The sequence below is a fragment of the Equus asinus genome, chromosome 3, assembly GCF_041296235.1.
Source record: "Equus asinus isolate D_3611 breed Donkey chromosome 3, EquAss-T2T_v2, whole genome shotgun sequence".
Classification (NCBI taxonomy): domain Eukaryota; kingdom Metazoa; phylum Chordata; class Mammalia; order Perissodactyla; family Equidae; genus Equus; species Equus asinus.
The window spans coordinates 124,031,008-124,058,703 of NC_091792.1; the positions used below are offsets into that span (position 1 = coordinate 124,031,008).

General features: G+C 37.2%; 1 protein-coding gene across 2 annotated transcripts in view; it reads right to left on the reverse strand.

Annotated features, from left to right (window-relative positions):
• Positions 1 to 27,696, reverse strand: part of GABRB1 (gamma-aminobutyric acid type A receptor subunit beta1) — a 354,994-nt gene that overhangs the window by 209,266 nt on the left and 118,032 nt on the right. For both annotated transcript variants that reach the window (XM_014857137.3, XM_070505950.1), the window contains exon 4: positions 21,268 to 21,488. In XM_014857137.3, coding sequence (XP_014712623.3) covers positions 21,268 to 21,488 — 221 coding nt within the window. The remainder of the gene's footprint in view (positions 1 to 21,267; positions 21,489 to 27,696) is intronic.

Sequence of the window (27,696 nt, forward strand, 5' to 3'; positions counted from 1 at the left end):
TAGAAATGTACTTCAAAAGACAGTGGAAATGAACCTCCAAAGTGCTGAGTGAAAATATCTTTTTTTCTTTTAGGATTGGCACCTGAGCTAACACGTGTTGTCAATCTTTTTTCTTTCTCCTTCTTCTTCTCCCCAAAGCCCTCCAGTACATAGCTGTATATTCTAGTTGTGAGTGCCTATGGTTGTGCTCTGTGGGACACCACCTCAGCATGGCCTGATGAGAGGTGCCTGGGATCTGAACTGGTGAAACCAGGCTGCTGAAGTGGAGTGTGTGAATGTAACCACTCGGCCACGGGGCTGGCCCCTAAAAATATCTTTAAAAGCAGAATTTTGGGCCAGCCCCGTGGCATAGTGGTTAAGTTTGCAGGCTCCACTATGGAGGCCCCTAGGTTAGCAGGTTTGGATCCCAGGCTCGGACCTAGCACTGCTTGTGAGGCCATGCTGTGGCAGCGTCTCACATAAAATAGAGGAAGATGGGCACAGATGTTAGCTCAGGGCCACTCTTCCTCACAGACACACACACAAAAGTAGAATTTTATACCCAAAGTCCAATTCAAGAACTCAGATGAAACAAAGAATTTTCTGGTATATAAACCAGACTCTTGCCAATTACATTCCAGAAAGAAGGAAAATAAAAAGAAAAGGAAGTCAGGGAGTGAAAGAAGCAAGAGTGAACAACAATAAAAATTAGTAATACCTGGTGGTAAATACCAGCAGTATTGATTTTTAGAAAATCACAGTAATCATGATAAGTTTATGTGATCAAAAATAGGCTGTAATTAAAATTCTTGACAACAAGGATTGGAAGAAATGCAGAGGATAGTCAAAGCAGAGGATCCTGTCACATTTGTAAAGGTACTAGAGATGTACATTAACTATAGACTTCTACAGCACAAGATAAATTTAAATATGATGTTCAAAAATCACTTGTGTAATTTCAAAATATATATGTGTATGTACATCCAGAAGCTGAAAGAATATCATTTCTGTTTTCTCAATCTTTTAGAATTCTCCATAAAATAAAAACCGCAAAAGTTAGTAAAACAACAAAAATAAATAAAATAGCACACCAGTGATCTGAGTCCCATCTTAGATCTGAAACCAGGCCAAACTTAGCATCTCTAATGCAGTCTATACAAAATTTGGAGGCATTCATTATTACTTTACCCTAACTTGGCCAGAGTCTTGTTTAGGCTAATAACAGTATTAACTTTCTGAAAAAAGCAAAAATCTTTGTTTAGAGACTATATCAGTAAATTAATTTACTAGATGATTTATAATTATGCTTTGACTTCTAAGTATGAAGGAAATACGTGTTGATCTGGAAATATCGATATCAAGGAAAAGTGAAATATTTCCCTTAATTGATTGGACTTTTTTTGTTTTGTTTGCTCGCATGATTTACTTTTTGTAAGTTTTGCCTTTTCTTTGTCCCTATTCCTGCTGAGATTGGAAAAGAAATAGGATTCTAGGCACATAGGGAACCTGTACTGTGAACATTGTTGGCAAGTCATTCTGGATCAGCTGGTCAAATGAATGAAGTTGACTTAATTCTAGGAGGTTATTTGGGGGTCTTGGATGGAGATGTCATAAGTTTAATTAAACTTCTCCAACCTTAGCAGATGTATCCTTGATATAAAACATATTGGCTTCCCAGATTACTTAAAACCATCATGTCTATTTTTACCCAAGGTCTGTATATAAATTAAAGAGTCCAATGATAACAAAAATATGCAGTCTTCTTTTAGATCACCATGGCTGCCATGTTAATATCTCGTTCACAGATATTTACAAGGTGTACATTGGAAAACTCTACTATTTCCATGTGATTTCCTGAAATCAAAAAGACTTTTGATTATCAGAGTATTGAGAGTTTGACATATAACATATAAACTGCCTTTTTGGACACTCTACACTTAGTTTTGGATTATTTAATTCAAGATTATGAACTAGAAGAACAAATTGAGAAACAATGCCACACAAATATATGACTAGAAACGTTTGTAGTGATTTAAATTCTACAAGCTGGCTCATGTCCCCCAATAAAAGAGCTTTGCAAAGATTAGCAAATAATACGTGAGGTCCTAAAAGTCTGATGAATATACCAGTAAAAGTTCAATGATCTATTAAACCAGAAAGAGAGAAGATGATGCAGACACAATAAATTATTTGTCTATAGTCTTTCAGATACTCGCTGATTGCCAGATAATGATACTTCCACAGACAATGGGGTGAACTTGCAATACAAAGCCAGATACTATTCTGGTAAAGTTGATGCGCTTTGTAGAAAAGTGTCGGGTTGGTTATCTAACCTCTTTGAACTCTAGTTTCCTCATTTGTTGTGAGAGAAAGTGTAACATTGCCTCCTGGAACTGATGCAAGTATTAAATGTTACAATTGTTCTTGGCAGTTAATATTACCTGATAAATAGTAACTGTTATTTATTGCAATAGTTATTAGCCCCCATCCAAAATTATACAGGACTTAGCAAGGCATTTAGAAAGAAATCAGAAAGCTCAAGTGAAGAGAAATCTCATAAAGGTAAATATACCTAATCGTAAATTTACAAATGTTAAGTTGATTCAAAGAAAATTTTAAAAGCAGCCAAATAACTGTCTAGAGGTTTGCCTTCTCTAGAATAGGAAGAATATGAAAGGTTCTGTGAGGCAAACGATTACGTTTTATAGGATACTTGATAGTATTTTCGTCTTGTGATGTGAGTACCTTGTGATATTTTTATTATTGTTTTTAACATTAATGTTATTTTATCAGAAATATTTTGGGACCGGCCCGGTGGTGTAGCGGTTAAGTGCACATGTTCTGCTTTGGCGTCCCTGAGTCTGCCATTTCGGATCCGGGTACGGACATGGCACTGCTCATCAAGCCATGCCGTGATAGGCATCCCACATATAAAGTAGAGGAAAATGGGCATGGATGTTAGCTCAGGGCCAGTCTTCCTCAGGAAAAAGAAGAGGATTGGCAGTTGTTAGCTCAGGGCTGATGTTCCTCAAAAAAAGAAAAAGAAATATTTTTCTCTATTCAAACATATAATATCTTAACATATTGCTTCAATTTTAATGTGACTGTCACTATATTCAAAGATCATTTCCAGCTAAGTCAGTCAATGGGAAAATAGAGTATGCACAGTACAAATTCACTTAGGAGCAGATTTTGCTGGAAGACATCTCCTCCACTAGGTAAGCAGCATCTGTGACTACAAAAGTACTTGAACATTCTCTGTATCAGGGGGTCTTTCTGCATAAGAAGTTTTAGGCAGAAAAAGAGATTGTGATTCATGCCTGTGCTACTGTGCTATTATTGTGTGTATCTGGACAAAGAGCACATTTTTAAAATGAATGTTGGTGCCTTTTTGTCAGTACCTGAACTCTCAAGAAAACGTAAAATAAAAGAAAGGCCCCCCCCCCACCTCCTCATAGGTGGGGCAGAGTGTCTGCTCAGAGCATCAGAGATGGTGGTGCAAGTCTTAGGGTTTCTGTGCATTTTCTGCATGGAGAAGAGGTGATTTAACCATGAGGAGCATGTCTCCTACGCTGCTGGGTGATGAGTCATGTACCATAGAGACACTAGAAACAAAATGCTTCATTCTTTTCCCCAAATGGTAGCAGCTGCCTCTTCTTTTTGTTTAATGGTCTTGAAAATTTTTGTTATAACAGCACTTAGCACAGTACCTTATGTGTAGTGGTTTCTCAGCAGTTATCTGTAGAGTGAAGTATTAAATGAATGCATAAGCTAATTGATAAGCTAATGGATATACCCTAAGATCCTGAAGAATCTTAGGATGGAAATAATAAACAGCTAATAATAATGACAGTACTTATTTGTTGAATTTTTACTAATGTGCCAGGCCCTATGCTAAGCGTTTTGCATGCATTTGCACCTTTAATTCTAAGAAGAACCCTATGAAGTAGCTATTATTTTCAATTTCCACATCTCAAAGGAGAAAACTGAGATCCACAAAGTTTAGAATATGGCCTAAGGACATCTAGCTGATCATCTAGCTATGGGCAAGGCCAAGCTAAACCTTGCTAAGAGTGTGTGCTTGCAACCACCGTCTAGTGCTGCATCCCAGCTCTCGAGACCAGGCGCGTTGCAATAAGCAAGGGCCTGGCCACCTCAGAGACCCAGGTAATTGGACTAGAATTACCTCTGACTTCTCCTGGCATACTAGTTGCCTTGGCCTGGTATTCTAGTTCTGGAAGCAGTCACATTGCCAGTTTTGTCACCCCGTGATTGTTGTGATTTTGTTCCTAAAGCTCTGTTAGAACAATGAGGAGCTTCCCCTCAGTTTCTACAACATTTGGAGTGGAGGGAAAGTACAGGATACACAACAGAGAGGGAACATGCCTTGCTATGTTCCGGATGCTCATCAGTGACTCTGGCTTATAGAGGAGGACCAATATTCCCTTAAATTCCAAACTTTAACTTGAATTCATAATCTTATTTTACTAGGTGGATCCCAAAGCTCTGGTGGATGCACTATGATTCAGAGTCTAGGCTTGTTTGCTCCCAGGGCCAATTCTTGATTCTCCTAATAGAGTCAGGAAAAGACATGACAACCAGGGAATAGCGTCAGAGCACAGACTAGTGAGCTCTTGCCTCTAACATCCTTGTTCCTGCGGCTTGGAAGGTCAGGGGAGAAAGCTTTCTCTAGCACCATTTCAGACCCTGGGGTATGGCAGAGATGGCACTGTTAGCAGCACGCCTGTTCAACTGGATGCTAGTTGTCCATTTTATTTAGGACATGCCTAATTACATAATAATTATTTTGCTATTGTTTCCTTTTGACTTTTCTCAGACATTGAAAATGAGTAGAACATCCTTTTTGAAAGAAGTCAATGACTTAAGAGTATGGCTCATCATTCTCACGGTCATGAAGTAGTAATATTTTAAATTTCTTAACAATAAAAACAGAATGTGAAAGTGGAATCTGGAGCAAGGCAACTCATACACTTTATTTTCTCTATATCAAACCATAAATGCTACATTCAACCATAGTCCCTAATTTTCTTAAGGTTCTTAGCAGAAACCAAATCTCTTGGCATCTCATTTGGCACGTGTATTTCTAGATAAAAGACACAAAACAGGCTGATCTTCAAAGACTCTTTATCTTTTTCTAAAAATGGCATTCCTCATTGCCCTTTTTATATGGGGTGAATAAAAATGACTCTATATTTTCAGCACATACGGTTTCCTTAGTACAGAATTATCCCATGACACAAAGGATGAAAGTATATAATACTTGAAAATAATGAGCAATAACAGAGTTTCCTGCACCAAGATAATGGCTTCATTCTTCTCTGACCCCACTAATCCAATGACTCAAAAGACTCAGACCATAGAAAAGAATGAAATTCCTCTTCATTGTCCAGTTTGAACAAACCTAGAGAGATTCTAAAGGGCTGGGAGCAGATATCATCAAAGGTAATCCAAGTGATTCTATAAGGGCCATGAAAGAGCCTTCCATTTAATCTTGAAAGCAGCAGTGCCTCCTAAGGAAGTGGAACAACACTTTAAAGAGATAGGCTCTTAACTCACAGAACAGTCCCTAAGAATAAGAATAAGCCACAATTTATTGAGTGCTTACTATATGACAGACAATTTGCTATGCATTTTAAATGCATTTCTTATTTAATTATCTCATCAATCATTCCCCATTGGTACTATTAAGACCCTAATAAAGAAACTGTGGCATAGACAGGTTAATTGACATGTCCAAGGTTATATTACTGACATATTGGAGATTTATGTGATTATATCCAGGGACTGTCTTCCTCTAACGTCTTTGCTTTTAATCTCTGTGAATAATGTTTCTCTTAGTTCTATAGCAATATGCAGTTATAATGCACCCAATAATCCATTTAATCAACCTCATGCTCAGGATCAGAATCCCCTATGCAACATCTTTGATATGTATTTGTGCTCTTCCAAGCTGGGTCTAATTTTCCTAACACTGGAGAGTCCAGTGTGAGAGAAGGGTAAGAGAAAAACAAACAAAATGAACAAACAAACAAAAACCACACGTTAGTCTTATGAAAACCTGAAAGAAACACGGATATCACTACAGACATTTTATAAATGAGGAAACTGAGGTTCAGAGAGGTTGAGTCTTGAGGCATGCCACCAGTAAATTACAGGGCGTGTTTTTCTGATTCTAAAACTCAAGTTCTTTCCTTTCCATCAATCTATCTAACTCTGGAGAGATACTAGTAAGAAGGCATTAATTCTCTTTTTAAATGTAGGATAAACGTTTATAGTGAACTTTTTTCACTTTAGGCTCATAAAGGCAGGCAAACGGAACTGACATGGTCCTTGAAAGGTCCAAATGTTGGTCATTGGTCTTCTGCTGGAATTAACACAGGAAAAATCTAAACTTTCTTTGAAATAGCTGCTTTTCAAATATTTCAGGTCAGTCATCAAATTTCTTCGCTCTCTAGGCTTAATGTCAGCCAAGGTAAAATAAGTTCCTTCTATATTTTCCTCTTGTTTTCTTCAAATATTATTTTAAAACCGGGGTTTCTGTTTTTCTTACGTTTTTAAGCACAAGCAACTATATTGGTATCTCATCTGTGGCTTTAAAGATAAAAAGGTCTAAGGGTGATAATCCTCAGAGCTTCTTTAGAGCTTCGTTATCTGCACAGGGACAGAGTTTCAAGTCCTTTGCTATCCTGGTTGTATATCTCTGGATTGTCAATGCTGTTCTCAAAATGTGTAATCCAGGACTCAGAAAAGTAGTCCAGCTGAGACCTGACCTTGGGCTGAATGCTGTATTTCTATTAGAATAGTGGTTAAGCATTTAGGCCATGAAGTTAGATTGCTTGGTTTCAAATTATAGCTCAGTCACTTTCCAGCTATATGATCTTAGGTAAGTTATTTAACTTGTTGGTGCCTCAGTTTTCTTCATTTTAAATGGGAGAAAATGGGAACACCTGTCTTAAGAAGTCATTGTGATGATTAAATGCTACCACCATATTGATCTATTCAAGTTTGTACCCATAGACTCTGCCTTCTCTCTTATTACAAAGAATAAACTGTTCATGCTACTGTCTAAGGCTAAGCCTTCACTTTTGCAGTAGATCTCATACCTTCTCGTCTCTTCAAGGACATTGCCCCAGTATCTCTTCACTCTCTCTCTCAAATTATCAAATTTTCCTTCTCCAATGTATCTATATCAACAGCACACAATAGGCCCGTTGTTTACAATTTCACTCCTCCCTTTCTCTCTTGAATCTATTCCAGTTAGATTATTTCCTCCACATTGCACTCAGTTTGGTCATGTCAAAGACACAATAAATTCTTCTGATGGGGAACACGACGCAATTGATTAGTCTCACCTCCTTGGAGCACTCTCTTCCCTGGGCTTCACGGAAACCACACTCTCCTGGCTTCCCCCCCTGCTTTCACTGGCTGCTTCTTTTTAGTTTCCTTTGCTATTTTTTCCCCTCTTATTAACTCTAAATATTGGAGAACTTCTCCTTTTTCTTGATATTGAGTCTCATCTCCAACCCATCTATGCTCATTGCTTGGTGATATCATCCATTCACATGGTTCTAAAGGCCATCTATATAGTTATGTATCTGAATCCAGATCTCCCTTCCGAATCTCAAGTTTTGGCATCTAACTGCCAATCAACCTCTCCACTCGCAAGTCTACAGGCATTTCAAATATAATATCGCCCAAACAGAGGTTAATTTTTCCCCAGAAGAATTTTGTTTAAAGTTTTCTGAACTCTGTCCTTTCCTCAAGTCAAAAATTTTAAAATCATCATTGACTTACTCTATTTCTTTCACAGCCTAGATTCAAACTGTGAGCAAATCTATCAGTGCACTGCTTTAACTAATGTCCTCTGAATAACTAAATGTCCTCTTTTAATTTCTTAATTATTTTGTTTTCCATAGTTTCTAAATCATCTTTGCTTTAGCCATTCCAAATAGAGCATGAGTCTCCTTCCTCGATAGGGTAGAAGTAAGATAGAAGTTGAATGGTTCTTCTATCTGATTCTGGTCTGTCAATAGCATACCATCTGAGTTAAGCAACGGGTATAATAAATACAAATAAGTTTGGACTCTTAAAAGTAATCCTATTGAAGAGATACAAAATTATTTCAACTTCAAGAGATAAAGTTCCTCTTTCCTGGGATTGTCCACTTTTTAACTGAGACAGGAGAAATAAGGAAATAACATATATATGTTTACATCACTTAAGTGGCACTCATTAATCTTCAGAATTCCACTTTAGTTATTGAAGTGTAGTAATCTAGATTATCAAATCTATTCATCGTTTTGTTTCTAGAGAAATACATTTCTCCATCTTCAGTAATCTTTTTATGTTTAGGAAGAACAAAAAACTCTGCATGAAGCAACTTTATATAAGTCTGAAAGAACAGAGTAAGAATGTGAGGATTTAATAAAAAATTAAAATCCCACTTACATTATTTATTATTGTTCTTACTGTTATTGAAGTGCCTACCATACTTGGCAATTAGAAGAAAATGAATCCAGACACTCTAACAACTCCAGCTCTTTAATTTCATTACAGGTTGGCTTTAATCCAATAGGTCCATCCTCGTCTTTATTAAAAAGAAGAAAAAAGGTTTAGGAAAGATGAACCTAAAATTTTCCCAGAAGATATAGAAAAGCAGGTATTAATTCACTGGGCAAGGAGCTGCTCCTTTAATGTAACTGTCTATGTCCTGGAACAAACAAAGCATGTTCTACTCAGATAAACAGCACTCGCTACTTTCCAAACGGGTGGGTGTGTGGGGAGAGTGGGTTATGTAGGAAAGCATTTTTTTTCCCCCAAATATGTTTTGTGGGGGTTGAACACTCAAAAGGATGAGGCATTAATTTTGTAAATATGGTACTCCTTGTTTCATTACTTCTTTTAGATGTAATAAAGAAATATTAGGTTTACTGTAAATATATACTATCAACACAAATGAGATTACTGAGGGTGACATAAAAAAAGCTGATATTTTCTCTAAAAGATTTAGCCTTAAAGAAAATGTTTTCTATTGTATTTTAATGGAAAAATGACATATCAGGCTTAGTATTATCTGTGATAGAGAAACCAACCTGGAATTTGAGGTTTGAAAAACACATTCTGGCTTCCCTTTGGTATACAAAATGAGAAGCTGAATTGCAATATAGCCAGTTGGCATCTTCTAGGGTGATCATTTCACAATCTGAGACACATAACACTGAAAGAGAGGCTAGCTTTAACTTGGCACCTCGAAAGGTTAGTAAAGAAAACTGAGGCCTTTATTTTGATGATGATCATTATTGTGTCAAAAGCATGTGTTTATCACCTATGTGTACATATGCCACAAGTTTGTACAGGAGAAATCAGTGCTCATCAGGTCCTAACTATGTGTCAGAGAGTGTTGTAAGCCCTTTACTGCTATTAACTTATTTAACCTTAATAATACCCCATATGATAGGTAATATTATCTTAGTTCCACAAATGAAGGAAGGTCATTGTAGATGGAACATGAATGAACATCTTTTTTTTCTTTGCGGAAGATTAGCCCTGAGCTGACTACTGTCAATCCTCCTCTTTTTGCTGAGCAAGACTAGCCCTTAGCTAACATCCATGCCCATCTTTCTCTACTTTATACAGGGACGCCTACCACAGCATGGCGTGCCAAGCAGTGCCATGCCTGTACCCAGGATCTGAACCGGTGAACTGCGGGCTGCCGAGAAGTGGAAAGTGAGAACTTAACTGCTGAGCCACTGGGCCGGCCCCAATGAATGAGCATTTTTAAATTTTAATAAAATTCCTAGCTGATGTGTATTTTAAAAAAATTGGGGGCCGGCTCTGTGGCTGAGTGGTTAAGTTCATGCGCACCGCTGCCGGCAGCCCAGGGTTCAGATCCTGGGCGCGGACATGGCTCCGCTTGTCAGGCCACGTTGAGGCGGCGTCCCACGTCCCACAACTAGAAGGACCTGAAACTAAGATATACAACTATGTACGGGGGCGGGGAGGGGGCGTTGGGAAATAAAGCAGGAAAAAAAGAAAAGATTGGCAACAGCTGTTAGCTCAGGTGCCAATCCTTAAAAAAAAAAGGAAGATTGGCAACAGTTGTTAGCCTAGGTGCCAATCTTAAAAAAAAAAAAAAAAAATTGTAGTTTTCCATGTAAAGAGGTAATAAATGTTCCCTTTAAAAATATATATGTGTTTATGGGGCTGGCCCTGTGGCTGAGTGGTTAAGTTCGCGCGCTCCACTGCAAGCGGCCCAGTGTTTCGTTGGTTCAAATCCTGGGCGCGGACATGGCACTGCTCATCGAGCCACGCTGGGGCGGCATCCCACATGCCACAACTAGAAGGATCCACAACCAAGAATATACAGCTATGTACCCGGGGGGCTTTGGGGAGAAAAAGGAAAGAATAAAATCTTTAAAATATATATATATATATATGTGTTTATAGATGTACACACACATAAGTAAAAACATGAGTCAATATTTTTAGATGATATACCGTTGTGGCAAAAATTATGGAAGTGATACTAAAATACTGAAGTTGAAAATGATGGTTTAATGGAGTAAATTGAGGGTCCTGGAGAAGATTACTAAAAAAAATTCACAAACAGTTGTCAAAACCCTATGCATCTTGGAAGTGGTGTGGTTTGTAATTATACAATTCATAGCACATCTCTAAGATATTTGGTTTTCCTTGTTTTTTTTTTTCCTCCTTCGTTGCTTTCCATCTTCCTTCTTTCATTCTTTCTCTCGTTCCTTTCTTCTTTCCTGAGAGCTCACATTTGGAATTATTCCATAAGAGACTGAATCAAGGTTAAGAATTTGAGGAGATGCAGTTCTTTTTTAGATAATTTATGGTCACTCTTTTTACTTAATCTTCTGCATTAATTTAATTAAGGAGGTTTAATCATAATGACACATCCACACATTCCACAGTCACGCAATAGCTATAGCAACTGCATAATTATTTAAATTGTTCATTTGGTGTTTCAATTAGTCATGATACCATATTTATCAAAAAAGGGATTCTAACAAACTTCATGTAGTCATAAAGTTTTCCATATATCAGTAGATGAAGAAAGAATATTAAAAATAAAAACTTTGAGGGGCTGGCCCCGTGGCCCAGTGGTTAAGTTCACGCGCTCCGCTGCAGGCCGCCCAGTGTTTTGTTGATTTGAATCCTGGGTGTGGACATGGCACTGCTCATCAAACCACGCTGAGACAGTGTCCCACATGCCACAACTAGAAGGACCCACGACGAAGAATACACAACTATGTACCGCGGGGGCTTTGGGGAGAAAAAGGAAAACATAAAATCTTTAAAAATAAATAAATAAATAAATAAATAAAAGCTTTGAGAGGCAAAAACAGCAGCCCTTTCACTGGAGAACATTTTAAATAGTTTTCTCTGTACTCCACTGATGAATTTCTAAAACATAAGTCAACTGCAGTGTGAGGAGAATAACAATACCGTGCTCTTTGGTGGGAATTTTATCGAGTCTCCAGGCATTCTTTGTAACAAAGTGAGCTACCTAATCTTTATACACGGCCTGTTGTTTCTCTCTTCCGTTTGAAGTAACAAGTTTCTTCTTTTAACAGGATGCATTTGTAAATATCAGGCAGCCCTCCTCTGCAACCCTGCATCAGCCCACGTATTTATTCTCGGCAGTCAACCTGACAATACTTTTGCCCAGTACATCTTGCGGTAAGCCTTGTGCAATCTGTCCAGGGCTCTCGAATGTAATCATACCTGCCTCTATACAGGGAAAGTCTATAGGAGAGAGAAATAACTTTTTCAGGTGTACACTCAATGTAGAGAGCTAATAGGAAATATGTAGGACCCCTAAACTGCTTTAGAAATCAATAGTGGTGCGTTATTTTCTTTTGGATCTGCATTATCAAAATAATTGCCTTTACTTTTTACTTTGCTTTATCACGAAGGCCAAGGCAAGATGAGCTGATCCTCCAAGAAATAGTGAGAAACTCTGTCTTTCTTTTATATTCAATAAATGTAGTCATTGATTTTATTCTCACACACAACCCATGGTTAGGCATTGTCAAGAACATCAAAAAATCAATTCTGAGCTAGGGAAGCAAGCACAGTAAGGGTGTTCTCAAAATCCTCATCAGGCTACACATTTCTGGTTAACATTGGATTCATTTCTGAAACCTGAAGCTTAGAAGCTTCTCTTTGGAATTTGGAGTCATTAGTATGTGTTAGAGAATCTGACAAAATTGTGTACATTTTATAAAGCTCACACACTTGGTAGAGCTACTTCCATTTATGCTGTGTACTCTCTGCAATTATTTTCATTTCTGTTATGGTGAGCAATGAAAGCATTATCCATGGACAACAGTCTTCCCAGAAATGATCTGCTGGGAAAGAAATGCTTACCCAGGACAGTAATAAGCTGCTTTGTGCAGAGGCTAAGACTGTAGACTGAAGTGAGAAGACTTGGGTTAAAACTCTGCTTTCAACATTTATGGTGGATTTGCAAAAGTCACTTTACAGGTTAAGGAGTAGTGGGTGTACTTGCTACCTTCTAGCAAAGGTGGGAATATGACCATATGTAGGGGTCTGTTAGAATGGAAAGAAAATCTCAGAACGAATGAAAATGCTATGGGGAAAGAAGAGAATAGGAGAGGACTGGGACAGCAAAGGAAGAAAGACTTCTTTTGTTTTATGGTTTGACCTTACAACCATGTAAATGTTTTATATAATTATGAAGTACAATTAAATCAAAATTTAAAAATCCAAACCAAAAGCAAAATGAAGTAAAGTGGTAGCTTAACAATACGGTAAGGAGCTATTCCTAAACTGAAACCTAAAATGCGAGTTAAAACATAGAAATTCTACCCTATGTTCCTAATGGGATATATTCTAAAGACAAAAAGCACTGCAAAGAGGGGCCAGCCCAGTGGTGCAGCAGTTAAGTGCACACGTTCTGCTTCGGCGGCCCTGGGTTCGCCAGTTCGGATCCCCAGTGTGGACATGGCACCGCTTGTCAAGCCATGCTGTGGCAGGCGTCCCACATATACAGCAGAGGAAGATGGGCACGGATGTTAGCTCAGGGTCAGTCTTCCTCAGCAAAAAGAGGAGGATTGGCAGCAGATGTTAGCTCAGGGCTGATCCTCCTCAAAAAAAAAAAAAAAAAAACCACTGCAAAGAAATCTTAACCTGTTTTTGGTAACTGTGTCATTAGTAATAATAATCTTGGTATTTTTATTTAAAAATTATTTTTAAAATATATATACATACATACACATATATGTGTATATGCATATACATTATACACACATATGTACCTATATATACAAATCTAATATATATATTTAATAGGTTAAAGTAAATAAATAATCATGTTAATACATTAGGAATCAATATTTTCAATGAAGAGAAAAGAAACAAAATACAAAATCAAAAAAGTTGAATAATAGCCCTGTAATCCTAAATTTGTTTCTTTCTAAATTTTTTCACTTATTTTTATTTCATTTTTACACATTGGTTTATAACACTGAATAAATTTCAGGTGAACTCCTGCTGTCTCCACTTCTAAGGCAGAGAGTGTACAAGTTGATGTATCAGAAGACGAGGAAGCTCTCAATGACTACCGAGGTCATGTTGGAAGAGCTCAGGAGCCAACTTAAAGGGGCTGCGACAGGGCCAAGGTAAGACAAAGGGAAGACCAAAAATAAGAACAGCTGCAGTGAATTGAAACAGAGGCACCTGTTATAACCCATGAATTCATAATGATCACAAACACACACAAAAACCAACAAAAGGGCAACCTCAGTGGTCACATTTGAGGGGTTCTAGGGGAGTAACTTGTTTGGAAAACTGCTAAGTAAAGGGAAACAGTCAAGCATTTATCCTGCCTCCGTTGCACAAAATTTACCTCAGGATTACCAAATAATTGATGAGGGAAAGTTCTTTAGAGGATAATCTAGTTAATAAATAAAGAAGGAATGATAGAACATTGCCATTTTGTTAACTCTAAATAAATTTAGCAAAGATTATCAGTGGCTACTAAAATTGTTACTGTTATGGACTGAATTGTGTCTCCCTAAATTAATATTTTGAAGACCTAAGCCCTGGTACCTCAGAATGTGACGGTATATGGAGATAGGGTCTTTATGGAGGTAATCAAGTTAAGGTGAGATCATTAGAGTGGGCCCTAATCCCGTATGACTGGTGTCCTTATAAAAACAGGACACAGAGAGACACATAGAGGGAAGGTGATATGAAGAGACACGGGAGAAGTCAGTTCATCTACATGCTGAAGAGAAGGCCTGGAATAGATTGTTCCCTCACAGCTCTCGAGCGAAACCAACCTCACTAACCCCAGAACAGGGAGACAATAAATTTCTGTTGATAAGTACCCGTTTTGTGGTACTTTGTTCCAGCAGCCCTAGCAAACGAATACAATTACATCAAAATTAATGGGATGATTATAATGGGTAGATGAGATTGTCAATGCCTAAATCCACTCCTCAATCTTCACATCACAAAGACAGAGGCAGGCATTTTGTGTCTCCTGACAGAAGTACACAATATGGCTTATGAAGCAGTCCTGTCAGAGCACAACAAAAGAACTAACCTAAGTCTGATCAACCCTCACATATAGCGCATAGAGGAACACATTTACAGCAAGGTGATGTAATCACAAAAAAACATGTTTTTTTTTTTAAGAAAAATTTACCATGGGGGGAAAAGAAGGAACAAGAAACGTGAATAAAAGAATGTAGATAAGTTATCAGCCAACTGCAATGTGAGTATCTGTTTGGACTTGCTTTTAAAAAGTAAATAATCAATTATGAGACAGGAAAAGTTACTTTAGATCTCCTAGTGTTGGTATGTATAAAATTAGCATAATAATAGTCCATAGATCATAGTGTTGTGGTACAGATCAAATATGACAATAGAGGCAGAGCACTTAGAATACCGCCTGATGCACAGTATAGTTTCAACTACTTATACACCTGGGTATAGGTTAAACTCCATGATACAATTGTTATCAGCATTACTTAAAATGATATGCCATGTACATCTTACGCTGTATGTGCTTACGGCGTGCGCACACAAGTCCACATACACACTGTACACCCACTAACTGAGTCCCAGTGTGGACCAGTATTGGGCTGGAAGGATTTCACTACCTATTCCATTCTCTGTTCTCACGTAGCCCCCCAAAACCACCTGGCCCTGGGCTCACCTTTGGCAGGAGATGCAGGAAAGAAGCATTGTGGAACTTTGAAAGAAAAGCCCAGACAAGAGTTAGCAGAGAAAGGCAAAAGGAAGGACAGTTTAAGGAGTATAAATACTCCACTAAATGTAGTTCCCAAATGAAGTCATTCCATGCCTGCCATTTTCAGGAAAGATAAACACAGTCTTCTGGCACCCACAGGGCTGGGCCTTGGAGAGAATAAGTGTTTGCAGCCAGCTGCATCGTGTTGGGACAAGAGGCAGGACACATCTGGTCATTAATAGCAATAATTGCTCTTTGGTTAAAAGCCATCATTTAGATATAGGAGATGTTGCAGCTGACAACGATCATGAGTCAGGTGACCGCATCCTACAAATTTTCACTGCAATTTTTCAAACATTTATTTGGTTTGAGAGAGGAGATACAAAGGTTAAGGAAATATAGTTCACATTTTCAACAAATATACAGTCTTTTTTGCATCACAGGAAAATAACTCTAAGACACAGAAAGATATAACACCATATGAGAGTTACAAATCTCATGGGCCTGTATGGGATTAAAGAGAAGTAAAGTATCAAATGAGAGAGTTTTTATCTGGATATGAAAAGCGTAAAAGTCCTCATGGAGAAAGGGGAATTTGAGAGATGCTGTTAAGAAAAAGGAGTAAAATGGGAGAAAGTAATGGAGTTGGGGGAAGAGTGTCTGGGGATAGAGAAGGGAGGGCATTTCAGTAAGGCCATAGAGTTGCCAGATAAAATACAGGATGCCCAGTTAAATGTGAATTTCAGATAAACAGCAGATAGTTTTTTTTAGTGTAAATATGATCCATGCAATATTTGGGACATACCTGAGTTTGAAATGCCATGAATGTGTTTAGAGAAATAAGTGATTTTTTTAAATTAAACTTTAGGCTTCAGAGAGGAAGGAAATGGGCAATAATGTGGGAAAAACATTTGGTCATATTTAGAAGATTCCAGACAGAAGATTCCAGACAGAAGAATGAAAATGCAATTTTTATGGGGACTGTGGAGACACTGTTTTTTCCAGACAGAAGAATGAAAACACAATTTTTATGGGGACTGTGGAGACATTGTTTTTTCTTTTTGTTTTAGTGTGGGAGTGATGTGATCTGACATGCACTGTAGGAAGAATAAAATGGCAGTAATGAGAAAGAAAAGTTGAGATAGGAAATTGGCCAGGAAGTGACAGATAGTGAGAATGTTAATTTAGGTGATGGAAATGGTTTGGAAATGGAGATGGTTGAGATAGGGTGGAGTAGAAGCAACACATTGGATCTTAGGGATGGAAATCAAAGATGCCTACAAGTTTATGCCTATTGACTGGGATGATGATGATTTCATTAGCAGCTAGGAAAGGAAGAGGACCTGGTTTCAGGAAAAACAGATAATATGAAATAGGGCCACGTCAGGACGAACCGGCAGGGCATCCAGATGCAGATGCTCAGTAAGCAATTACAAAATTTCTCTGAACTCAGTGGTTTGGAATTTTAGATATTTTAGCTGTTAAATTCAATAAGTTTCTCAAACCTCAAGGAATCCCTCTAGTACAATTAGAGGCAAAAGAGGAACCAGTGATTGAATAGCAAGAAGATGGAAGAACGAGAATGATGAAAAAATTATGCTGGATCTTGGAAATCCTGAAGTCAAGGTCAGTTATCACTCTTAAATCATTCAGAGCAGTCGAGAGTATAGATTGAGAACCAGCAATGGTGTTGGTAAGTTTTGACAGAGCTGTTCTAGGAAAGTAGCATGGGTGGGAGCCATGGTTTTGGAGATTGAGGGGTAAATGGGTGATAAGAGGAAACCAAAGCTGTGAGAGGACTGGTGGTTGAAGAGAAAACCAAGGGGAAAGAGCCAGCAGAGAGGAAGACTGAAGATTTAATAATAAAAAAAAAAGGAGCAAAGTTTGAAAAGAGTGAACAGCAATAAGATTAAATGAATACCCAGAGAAATTAGCCTTAGAAAGGAGAGAAAATTCTTCCTCAGAGTTAAATGGAAGGAAGGGTGGGGAGACAGAAGAATTTTAAGGATTCGATGTGTGACATTGGAGGAGTTAATGTTTAGTCTCCACTTTTGAGTAAGAAAGGAAATGACACTGCCTGCTTTGAGAGGAGCAGGGAGGAGGGCTCATGAAATGTGGACATAGGGCCCATCTCCTGCCACCTCTTACAGCATTTATCCTTTATTTAGATCCCTAGAAAAATGGAAGAGAAAGTAATGGTGATTGTAAGGTTATTCTTTGGTGTAATGCATTTTGTTGCAGTAGGGGTAACCCAAGAGCAAGATGCACAAGGAATAGAGTCTCTTCTATGTGCTGAAGGTCTGTTGCACAGTAGCCTGGCTCCTCTAGAAGTATCAGACCCTTGTCAGACAGCACTCTGTTTAGAGCATTTACACAACTGTGTGCTGTCGCTTGGGTGTAAAATCTGATTTGATGTAGTTCACAAAAATAGAGACAACTGGCTATTTTTGTGGCTTCAGGTAAATTAAGTTATAACATCTCACATTGAGTTCGAAAATAGCAAAACTGGATTTAGTTTAATGATATAGTCTTATGATTATGGAATATTTGGTTAAAGGGACTTTCAGATACATTCAGAAAATCACATTGATCCCATCATTACTAAAAACAACTCATTAATGTATGGTCTCATTGCATGATGACAGTTAGCTGGAGTCATGGAAAAAGATAAGATAAGAAACTTAATTCTGATTAACTATGTCTAAAATAAGAACAGCTATAAATATGCCAATACACACTTTATATGATAAGGATTTTCTACTTCATGCATTTAGGAAGTGATATATGGTGGTTATTCTTGAAAAGACAATTACAAAGAAGAAAGGGGAGGCTGTCATTTCTAAGACTAGGAAATGTCATATCAGAGGAATTACAATGAATATGCCTGAATATCTGGGATCATAGAAGCAATGGGATTTAGATTTGGAAGGGAATTTAGGGATAATTTTTCCCAATCCCTTCCTTTTAAGGTTGAGGGATCTGAAGCCTGGAGAGAGTAAATGGCTTACTGAAGGGCACAAACTAGTTAAGCCACAAGTCTTTTGACTCGTGGTTCCAGGTGATTTCCACTCTGCCACGGTGACAAATTCCTACCAGGTCTCTGGAGAATTATTCTCAGGGCCAGAATAGTGAGTGTATGGCACATACTAGGCACTCAATGAATGTTTTCCTAATTGGACAGTTGTGTCTCTGTTCTGGTCACTGACATCCCTGGGAGTTAGAGAACCACTCTTCACATGCAGTTTTTTCACTACCTGATAAGGCTATTTAAGCCACAATTACTTTAGAAAATATATAATTTAGAATTTATCATGTATTAACATATTCATTATTTCATAAGAACTTCCCAATAATCAGGGGTTTTTAGTCCGTTATTGCAGTTAATAAAACTAAGGCTCAGTAAATTTATATAACTTGCTCAAGGTCAAGCAATCAGAAAATGGTAGAGTTTGAATGCGACTTTGGTCCTCTGACTCCAGACGTCATGCTTTCTTTGTATTCTACGCTTTCTCTGGATATTTATAACCTATGGGGAAAGAAAAGCAAACCTGTGAGGGAAGAGGTTGGAGGAAGACAGGGGAGGAGGGGGGAGATATCAGAGCTGGGGGGAGGCTCTTGTGGAATAAGCTGGTGTCAAAAAGTGATCAGATAATAGATGAAGGATTTGTGTCTTTTGGGGAGAGATCTGTTTTCAGGCTACAGGCTACAAAGTCCTGGGTTGTCTCTGAAGAGGAGCAAGCAATGTAGTACAACTTGGAAGGTGTTCACTCCTAAGTGTATTTTAAAGGCAGTGGGTGGGAAAATTACATGCATGGGAATCAGGATACCTGGATTTTAGTCCCATTTCTGCTGTTACTTTATCGTCCCCTTGGATCAGGCCCTGCCCCCTTTCTGCCTCAGCTTTCTCAGTTCAAAATGAGGTGTGTCCAACTTCATCGTTCTCCAACATTTTTCTTCCTTTACGTCATCCCCATTGGTAGAAACTGCCAATAATTTGGAAGTGCCTGAAGTGAGACTCAGTAAACTGAGAACACAACCCACATGCTTGCTTGAAAAAAATCTGGATGTCTTTTTTTTTTAACAAAAAAATTTTTCTACACTGTTGACTAATCTTTTATAGTGACTATACATGTTGTGATTGAGGTCTACTAAATTGGGATAGAATTATTCCCCCGAATACTCTAGAAGAGTAATTCACCACTTTACACCTTGGTTATATCTGATGGAAGTTGCATAGGTGACAAAAAAATGATAACTGATTTCCACTGTATGAACTGTCACTGATAATCACCACTGACCTTGGATTAGTAGATTTTGTCTACAGTAACTATCAATACACTCAAGGGAATTGTTAGTTTATTTCACCATTTTCCTGAGAGAATTTTAGGCCAGAGATTTTTAACTAGAATTGAAAGCTCTCGGGATAGTGAAAGAGTGGAAAAATTCCAAAGATCGTTTTGCTAAGATCAACTGATGCTATTTTATTGTGCAAATGAAGACCAAAGCTATGAACTAAATAACAAACACTAGGTTAAGTTCAGAAGTTTTATGACAGATATTTTCTTTTCACTTGCGTATTGCTTTTGTCTACTGGTGAATGTACAGACATTAATTGGAGGATTTTGGCCCTTAACGAGAGTTTTAGCTTGAGGTTGAGGTTATACGGAAGGATTTTAGGGGACTTAGGAACATTCTAAAACAGTAGAAAAACTTGGAGCTATATGAGTTTGTGGATATATAGTTTCCTCAGCTTCTCACAAGGGACCACAAAAGGTGACAACAAAGGTTAAAGATTAACAAAGGTCAAAGAATGACTATTCTTCATATCCTACAATACTATGTCACCGTTCAGACATTTACTTGATAAAAATGGAAGTTAAGTTGAATTGTAGCCTAAAGTTTTTAATAAACCCTTAACTACATGAGGGTTAATAATAGACCTCTATAAGTGTATGATACATCTTTTATACTTGATTCTTAAAATAAACAAATAAATAAAACAAAACCCACTCCGGTACAAAACATTGCTGATATAAATTAAAAATAACCTAACTAAATTAAGATATATCATGTTCATGGATGAGAAGACTTGATAATTTTAAGATGTCAACTCCCCAAACTGGTCTACAGATTTAACACAATCTCAATTATAACCCCAGCAGCCTTTTTTTTTGGTAGAAATTAACAAGTTGTTCCTGAAAGTTATAAGGAGATGCAAAGGACCTAGAATATCCAAAACAATCTTAAATAATAAGTACGAAATTGGAGAACTTATACTACTTGACTTCATGACTTACCATATAGCTATGGTAATGAAGATAGTGTGATACTCCTTAAGGATAAAGAAATAGAACCATGGAACAGAATAGAGCCTAGAAATAGACCCCCATTTATCCTGTCAAAGGCACCAAAACAATCCAATGGGAAAGAAAAGCCTTTTCAATAAGTGATGTGGAATAACTGAATAGCCATATGGGAAGAACTGAACTTCAACCCCTACCTCACACCAAACAAAGATTAATTCAATATGGATCATATACCTAAATATAAGAACTAAAACATAGAGATTTAAGGTGATAAAAACACTATGGATGTTCTCAAAGTCACCACAAATATTTTCCTACTTCTTCAAAATATTGTTTTCCAATTCTCTTTCTTAATTGGTAGCTATACCATATACCTGGAACACACTTCAGTTCAGTCTAGGTGGCTCTGAGATAATCAAGCAATTGCCTAAAAACAGATATAACTTCTACAATAAGCTGAATGTGAAATCCGTGTGGCAAAGACACATTTTCTTATTTCTATATTTATTATTTGAAGGTCAGAGCAAATAAATCACTTACCTTTGATGGACAAAGTTGCCTAGATTTAACTCAAGAGGTATCAAAAGAGATTTTATGGTCTTTAATATACTTTTATTATACAGATGAAAGAGTCTATATCTTCTCCTACTTCCAAAAGTAAAAAATAAAATGTAACAACAACAACAACAGTGAAACATGCAACACAAAACCATTTACCGGAGTCCATAGAGAACTGTTCCATCAGGGTGCAGTCGGATCATTCGATTTTTCACTGTAACCCCATGCACAAATGATTTCTTGTCATTCAGAAAGTAGGTGTCTGGTACCCAGAGTTGGTCAGCTACTCTGTTGTCTAGCGTGAGGTTTAACGGGATTCCAGAATAAGAAAGCCTTTTGTCTTTCCAAGACTGCTGGAAGTACATGGTGAGTGTATAATCCTGTGAAATAAAGGAAACCAAAAAAGAATTTTACTATCATCATCATCATCATCTAATGCTTTTTGTTAAGAAAGTGATAGTACGTGGTATTTGGATGCCAAGAGACCCACCATCCTACTGTCCCCTAAGAAGTTACCTTTGAATATATTGAAATTTGCACTTCCAAGTATAGGGCAACCAATAGGTTAGAAGAATGAGAGCATTAATTGATGCATGCACAAGCATTTCTACTGATATAGAGTAAATCCAGTTAATTGAATTTTAAAGTTTGAAGTGGGGAAGTTCATAGAGGGAAATTGTACTGAGAGATCCATGTTCACAAAAGTCTATCTCTGAATCTTATATTTATGGTACTATTTTGGAGGAGAGCATTTCCTCAAAAATAACTAAAATTGGATGCACTCAAAAGGGAAGGGTGTTTTCCAAAATGCAAATGTCTTTTGAATGAATACTTCTGTTTGCCTTATAAAGGTCACCAGTTACCATTACCTGGATCTCTCTAGCAAATTACAACTTGGCTATCAATCCCGAAAAGTAGTTTATAAAGCACATTTGGATGGAGATGTTTATCTGACCTGAGAACTGACATCAGTGGTGGAACTGCTCAGCATCTTACCTCATTTCTGCTTTGTTTCAGGCATCGGTTTGAGTTCAGAGTTGGGTTTGTACTTGAGTTTGTTTCCTACTGCTGGTAAAAGCTACACTAACGATGTCCCTTTGCACTTTTCTTTCTGCCCAGGTTTCCCCTGGCAGTGACTGACTGGAAGATTTGGGCTCAATAAATGGATCTATGTTACAGGAGAGGAACGGTGGTGATTATCTTAGAGATTTAATTGTTTGTTTTTAAAGAACTCCATTAATAAAAAGTGTAATTGTCCATTGAAAAAATGGTAGCAGTAAAATCGTTGTTTTTAAGATATGGATCCCAATATAATAAAGACAGAAGGTTCACTTTTTCTTTTAAAGGATATTTATCTGTCAATGGTGACTCTGTGAATGCTTTAGCAGCAGTTAAGAAAACATTGTATAACACCAGCACAGTGTCTGTGTACTGCCATTGTTATATATACCACTAGCTGAGAAACGTTAACTCAGATCATACCTTACATCTGGGCAAACTGCACTGTATCTAAATCCCTATATGGATATTTATGCATTTCTGAAAAACCCTGAAAGATAAGGCAGTATTCGTTCTGGACAATGAGTTCCAGCATCCTTTAACCATATTCAAGAATGCTTACAGTGTTTACTCAGAAACCATCTTGCAATAATTCAAAGCCATTCTTTCTCATTCAATTACAAGAACATTTGCTCTTTGCTATGAATCACACAATATCCCTTTTAAAGGTCTAAAACCTCCTTCCACCTTACCTTCGCTTAATAAAAAAAAAGAGAATCCACAAGGTTACATACAATTCTCCTCTCAGTTGCTACCATTTCCATTTATAGCTCTTCAAGTTCTTAACATTATTATCTTTTTTGGAGGAAAATGAACGGGACAAATTCTGGGCCTTAGATTCCAAAATACCTTGATTCCAAGCTCAACCACATGTAGAGCTATGTAATCATGAGCAACTAACTAACCCCCTCATTCCTCAGATGCTTCACCTCTAAAATGAAAATAGTAGCATTTTATTGGCTTATTGTGAGCGTTAGTTAGGAAAATTATGGCGAAGGTACTTTAGAAACGGTAACATGCTAAACAAATATAATATCTTCTTTATAATATATTATGTTCATTGTGATTTAAAGACTAATACATCCAAATTACTTGAAGTTTACATACCATTTTCATCATCTTTTCTATTTTTAAAAGATGTTTGTGAAAGAACTTTAGGCAGAAGGACCCCACTGGCCACAAAAATAAGCAGTTGTTTGTGATCAATTGTAACTCTTGGTGTTGGGCTCTTGTTTGTAATTTAGCCAACGTAAGAAAATTAATAACTAGTCAAAGATATGTTATTGTAAACTTTGCCATGGGGGTCAGCACAATCAGCAATGGATACGTGTTTCAGTACTCATGCTGAATATTCATTAGCTTCTAGATTCTGAGGAGTGCTACCTGGGATTTCCTCCTAATGAGACCGTGGGGTGAAATCTGTACTTCATATTCTCCTCAACAAAGTTCTAATGTGGAATGGGAAAAAGTTTATTATTGTAAAGTGTAAAGGGTTATAATGGCAAAATAATACTCAAACAATAAATGCTGAAATTAAAATATGAGTTTATGGTAAGTAAACAATGGAGAGTAGAAAGGAGAAACTAGTGCAAACGTGAGTAATCTCTTCACAGATTTAATGTGTGTGTGTGTGTGTGTGTGTGTGTGTGTGTGTGTGTCTGTGTGTAGACTTTCCCCCTTCTCTTTCCGGAAACTGTTTTGTTTCCTGGAGAGAGAGAACTACACGGACAGAGAGATCTTTGCTCTACACAACTCACCCTGTTTTAAATAAATATTGACTAAAAATCACATCTTCATTCTAAATTAAAGCAGTAATTTACCCTATTTGCAATAAGAAGTAATTAAGTGAAAATTTATGTATGCTAGGATGTTACATTTGGAAGTGAGTGACTTGGGATAAATACCCTTCAGAACTTTTCTTCTTATACATTTCTAGGGTTATTATCCTAATCTAGGAACTGATTCTATGAGAAATGGAAATATGGACATATGAGATTGAAAACCTTAATAAAAACTTTTTGAAGATAATAATTGGGTGATGATGAATTATGGAAAGACCCAAAACACAGCAATATCTCCTTTTCTGTAGTATCTACATTATACCACGTGTGACAATAATCTCTTTCTCCTGGAGAGAGCTCTGTGCTTTGTGGTTTTTTTAACTATTCGTATCTATTATCACATTTTGTTCTCACAACCTTGTGAGATAGGCAAATTCTCTATGAGAGAATTTATGATTTACATATCTGAGAGACTATTTATTATATTCTAAATAAATTATTCTATCTGCATCTTAATGTAAATATTAACAGTGCTATCTTAATATAATAAAGCCTATGATGTCTTTTTGGGTTTTCCTAGTTTTAGATGGAAAAGGCTTTAATTGCGGTATTTTGTTCTCTCATACAAGAGATTTTCTATTAATTTTTCATTAGTTCAAAGTGCAAGCACTCCAGGCAGGATGGAAAATTTTTCAGAAAGAAATTAAAGGTATTAATTTAAATTTAAAGTGACCAAGAACACTAAAATCATTTTTTGTCCAGGTGTGTTTACAAGTGTTCAGTCAGCTTTCTCAAGTGTGCAAGCAAGCTACTCCTTGAGAGGAAGTGCAGCATATTTAGAAACTATGGGCCGTAGGGGACTCTTTGACACTGAGGCAAATTAATGGGATTAATGGGTGTGAGATTGCTAATGAAATTGGTCAGGCTAATTCAGGCATGAGAGAATTTGGTTCATTGAGGAAAAGCAAGATAGACGATACCAAATCAGTAGTGCTCAATTAAACTCCAAAATAACATACTTTTTAAATCTAAAACCGTTTAAAAGAGTAAGAAAACATTTATAATAAATAAAAGTCATTCTTTTGGAGAATAAAAGTAACATTCTTTTTAGATTGATAGTTTTAAACTCAGGGTGACTTTGCCCCCCAGAGGACATTTAGCAATGTCTGGAGACAGTTTTGGTTGTCACAACTGGGAGTAATGGTGGTGAGCTACTAGCATCTGCGAGAGGAGGCCAAGGATGCTCCCCAGCATAATGCACTGCACAGCACAGCCCCCACGACAAAGAACTATGTGGCTCAAAATGTCAATGGTGCCAAGGTTAAGAAACTCTGCCTTAGATAAAAAGATCTTTATTTTGGATCAGTGAAATATTTCAAAATCTTTTATCATTATTTATCATGAAAAATATCTATATTAACATATCTACCCCAAGCTTTTAACATATCCTTTAAAACTTTGTGCTGGAGGATACTGGCATTAAATGGTTTATAATTAGCTACTTTACCATAAGAAATCATTTAATAAAAATCCATTAATCACCTAGCATTGGAATAGGGAAAAGAGTTATGTATTTTAGGTAAATATACTAAGGTATGCTTTTTACCAGAATGAGCTCGAAGAAGACTAGAGAGGGCTGGAGAAGTGAGGGTCTCTTATTAGCCACCTCCATGACCAGCACACATTTCAGACTAATTTGTTAGTGAAGAGACAAAATATTGCTTTAACGTCTAGTAATTTTGCATCGACTTGGAAGGATCATATAAGCAATCCCTCCTTGTCAAACTGTTCTCAAGAAAGTATATATATACATACATGCACACACACACATATATATTTTTTGAAAGAACCAAGGCTCTTGCACACATTTGTATTTTATCTCTCAGAAATTTGAATACGCATTATAAGAAGTCCCAAGCCCAAGTCCCTGCTCCCTGTAAAACGCTTGTGCCCTTTTAATTGAACTGTGAGATCTGCTCTTTCCAAAGCTAAGGCTGCTTTCCCCAAAGGCTGACTGCAGTAGAGCTGTGAATCATTGCTCATCACCTCCACAGTCCCTTCTGTGATGGAAACTGCCCTGCCTATAGCCCCTGCTGATTGAGCACGGCCACGTTCTCTATCACACGATGCTGCCCTCCTCCCACCTTGGAAACAAAGAGTAGGTATTTAATTTAAGAGCAGCTGATACACAGGAAGGTAATAAACCTGTACCTGTCTTAAAAAGATGAGATTCACTGATTGGTGTCCTCTCCTAGAAATTTGCTATTGAATAAAGCATCTGAGACAGGAGCTGAAGGACCAAGTTCGAAGGTCATGACACAGAACGAGGGCTGCACTGCTATTATGAGGTTATGAGTGAGGGGAGACTATGAATGAAAAGAGGAAGCTAGCCTTCAGAAGAAGAAGGAAAATGGAGAAAAATGCTGAATATAGCCATAAGAGGAAGACTCTGCCGTTGTTAGAGTATGAACCACCAAGGTCACGAAGACTTTCTATTTCTGTTTCTAGTTCTTGTGAGGTCTGGATATGTTCAATATTTTGGCCCCTAATGAACCCTCTTTGTATCACTACAACAAACTCCACTTTCCTTGTCCTAAGTTGATTCCGTCTTTATTTTCTCCAACCAGAAAAAGTCATAATAATGATGCTGATCAATATCCATATCAGAATCTCATTAAGCATTAACTATACACTTAAAAATCCAAGAAAACCTCAAACAATCATCTGGCCTATCTCCCTAATTTAAAAAATTGGAGGAGTTATGAAAAATCTGAGACCCAGAGACGTTAAATGACTTAAGAAAAAGAAGGAGACATATTTGGTTTTGTTTATTAACTAGGAGAGCAAAGAGAGACAAGGAAAACATATTTACTTCTGTTGAGACAGTTCCACAGCAAGTACAATGACAATTATCAAGAAAAGTCACCTGGAGACGAAGTGTGTATGCTGGTAGCAAGAAGTAACTCATATAAGAATAGGAAAAATACACACACGTACACACACACAACTTGCATCTCAAGGAAACAAAGTTCAGTAAAAAAAATGGCCTGGTAACTAAACCAATTTTAGCTATAACCGAAATGAACCACACAACATCTGTTTCTAATGGAGCCTCCTGTTAAAATGAATGTTTTGAATGTTCAGTGTCACTATTAAGTAATTCTGCAGCAGAAATTCATCACTGTATCTCCAGATTTGCTGTTAACTTCTAACATTTTAACAGCATCTCGTTACGTTAACTATTAATGTTTGCTGTGCTTAGTCGTTAGCCATGTTTTGTTACAATATCTTTAAAATACATGCAGTCTCATTGTTGCCAAAACCCATGTTATTTACTATTGATTTTTTTCATGAATTGCAGCCTCGTGCTATGCCTCAGAGAACATAATCTTCTTTTAGCTTTGTCTCACCCTAAATAGCCCCATTTGGTTTATCCATCTGTGTAGTCAGACATTTTGTCAGTCTTGTGTTGTGTTCTGTACAATTTTGGAATTAATCAACCTTGTGGGCGAACAAAAACATTGTGAGTTATGGGCCTATACCAAATGAGAGTCATCCAAAAAAAATCACATGGGCACACATGACATTGACATGACAACTGGAGCATGAACTTGTGATGTGATGCAATGAACTGCATGAGACTCTCACTATATGAAACTGAGATTGCACCAATATAACAATTTCCACATTTGTAATCTAATACCTATTTTAGAAGCTGTAAAGATTCATTTTCTTTAAAAATATAAAA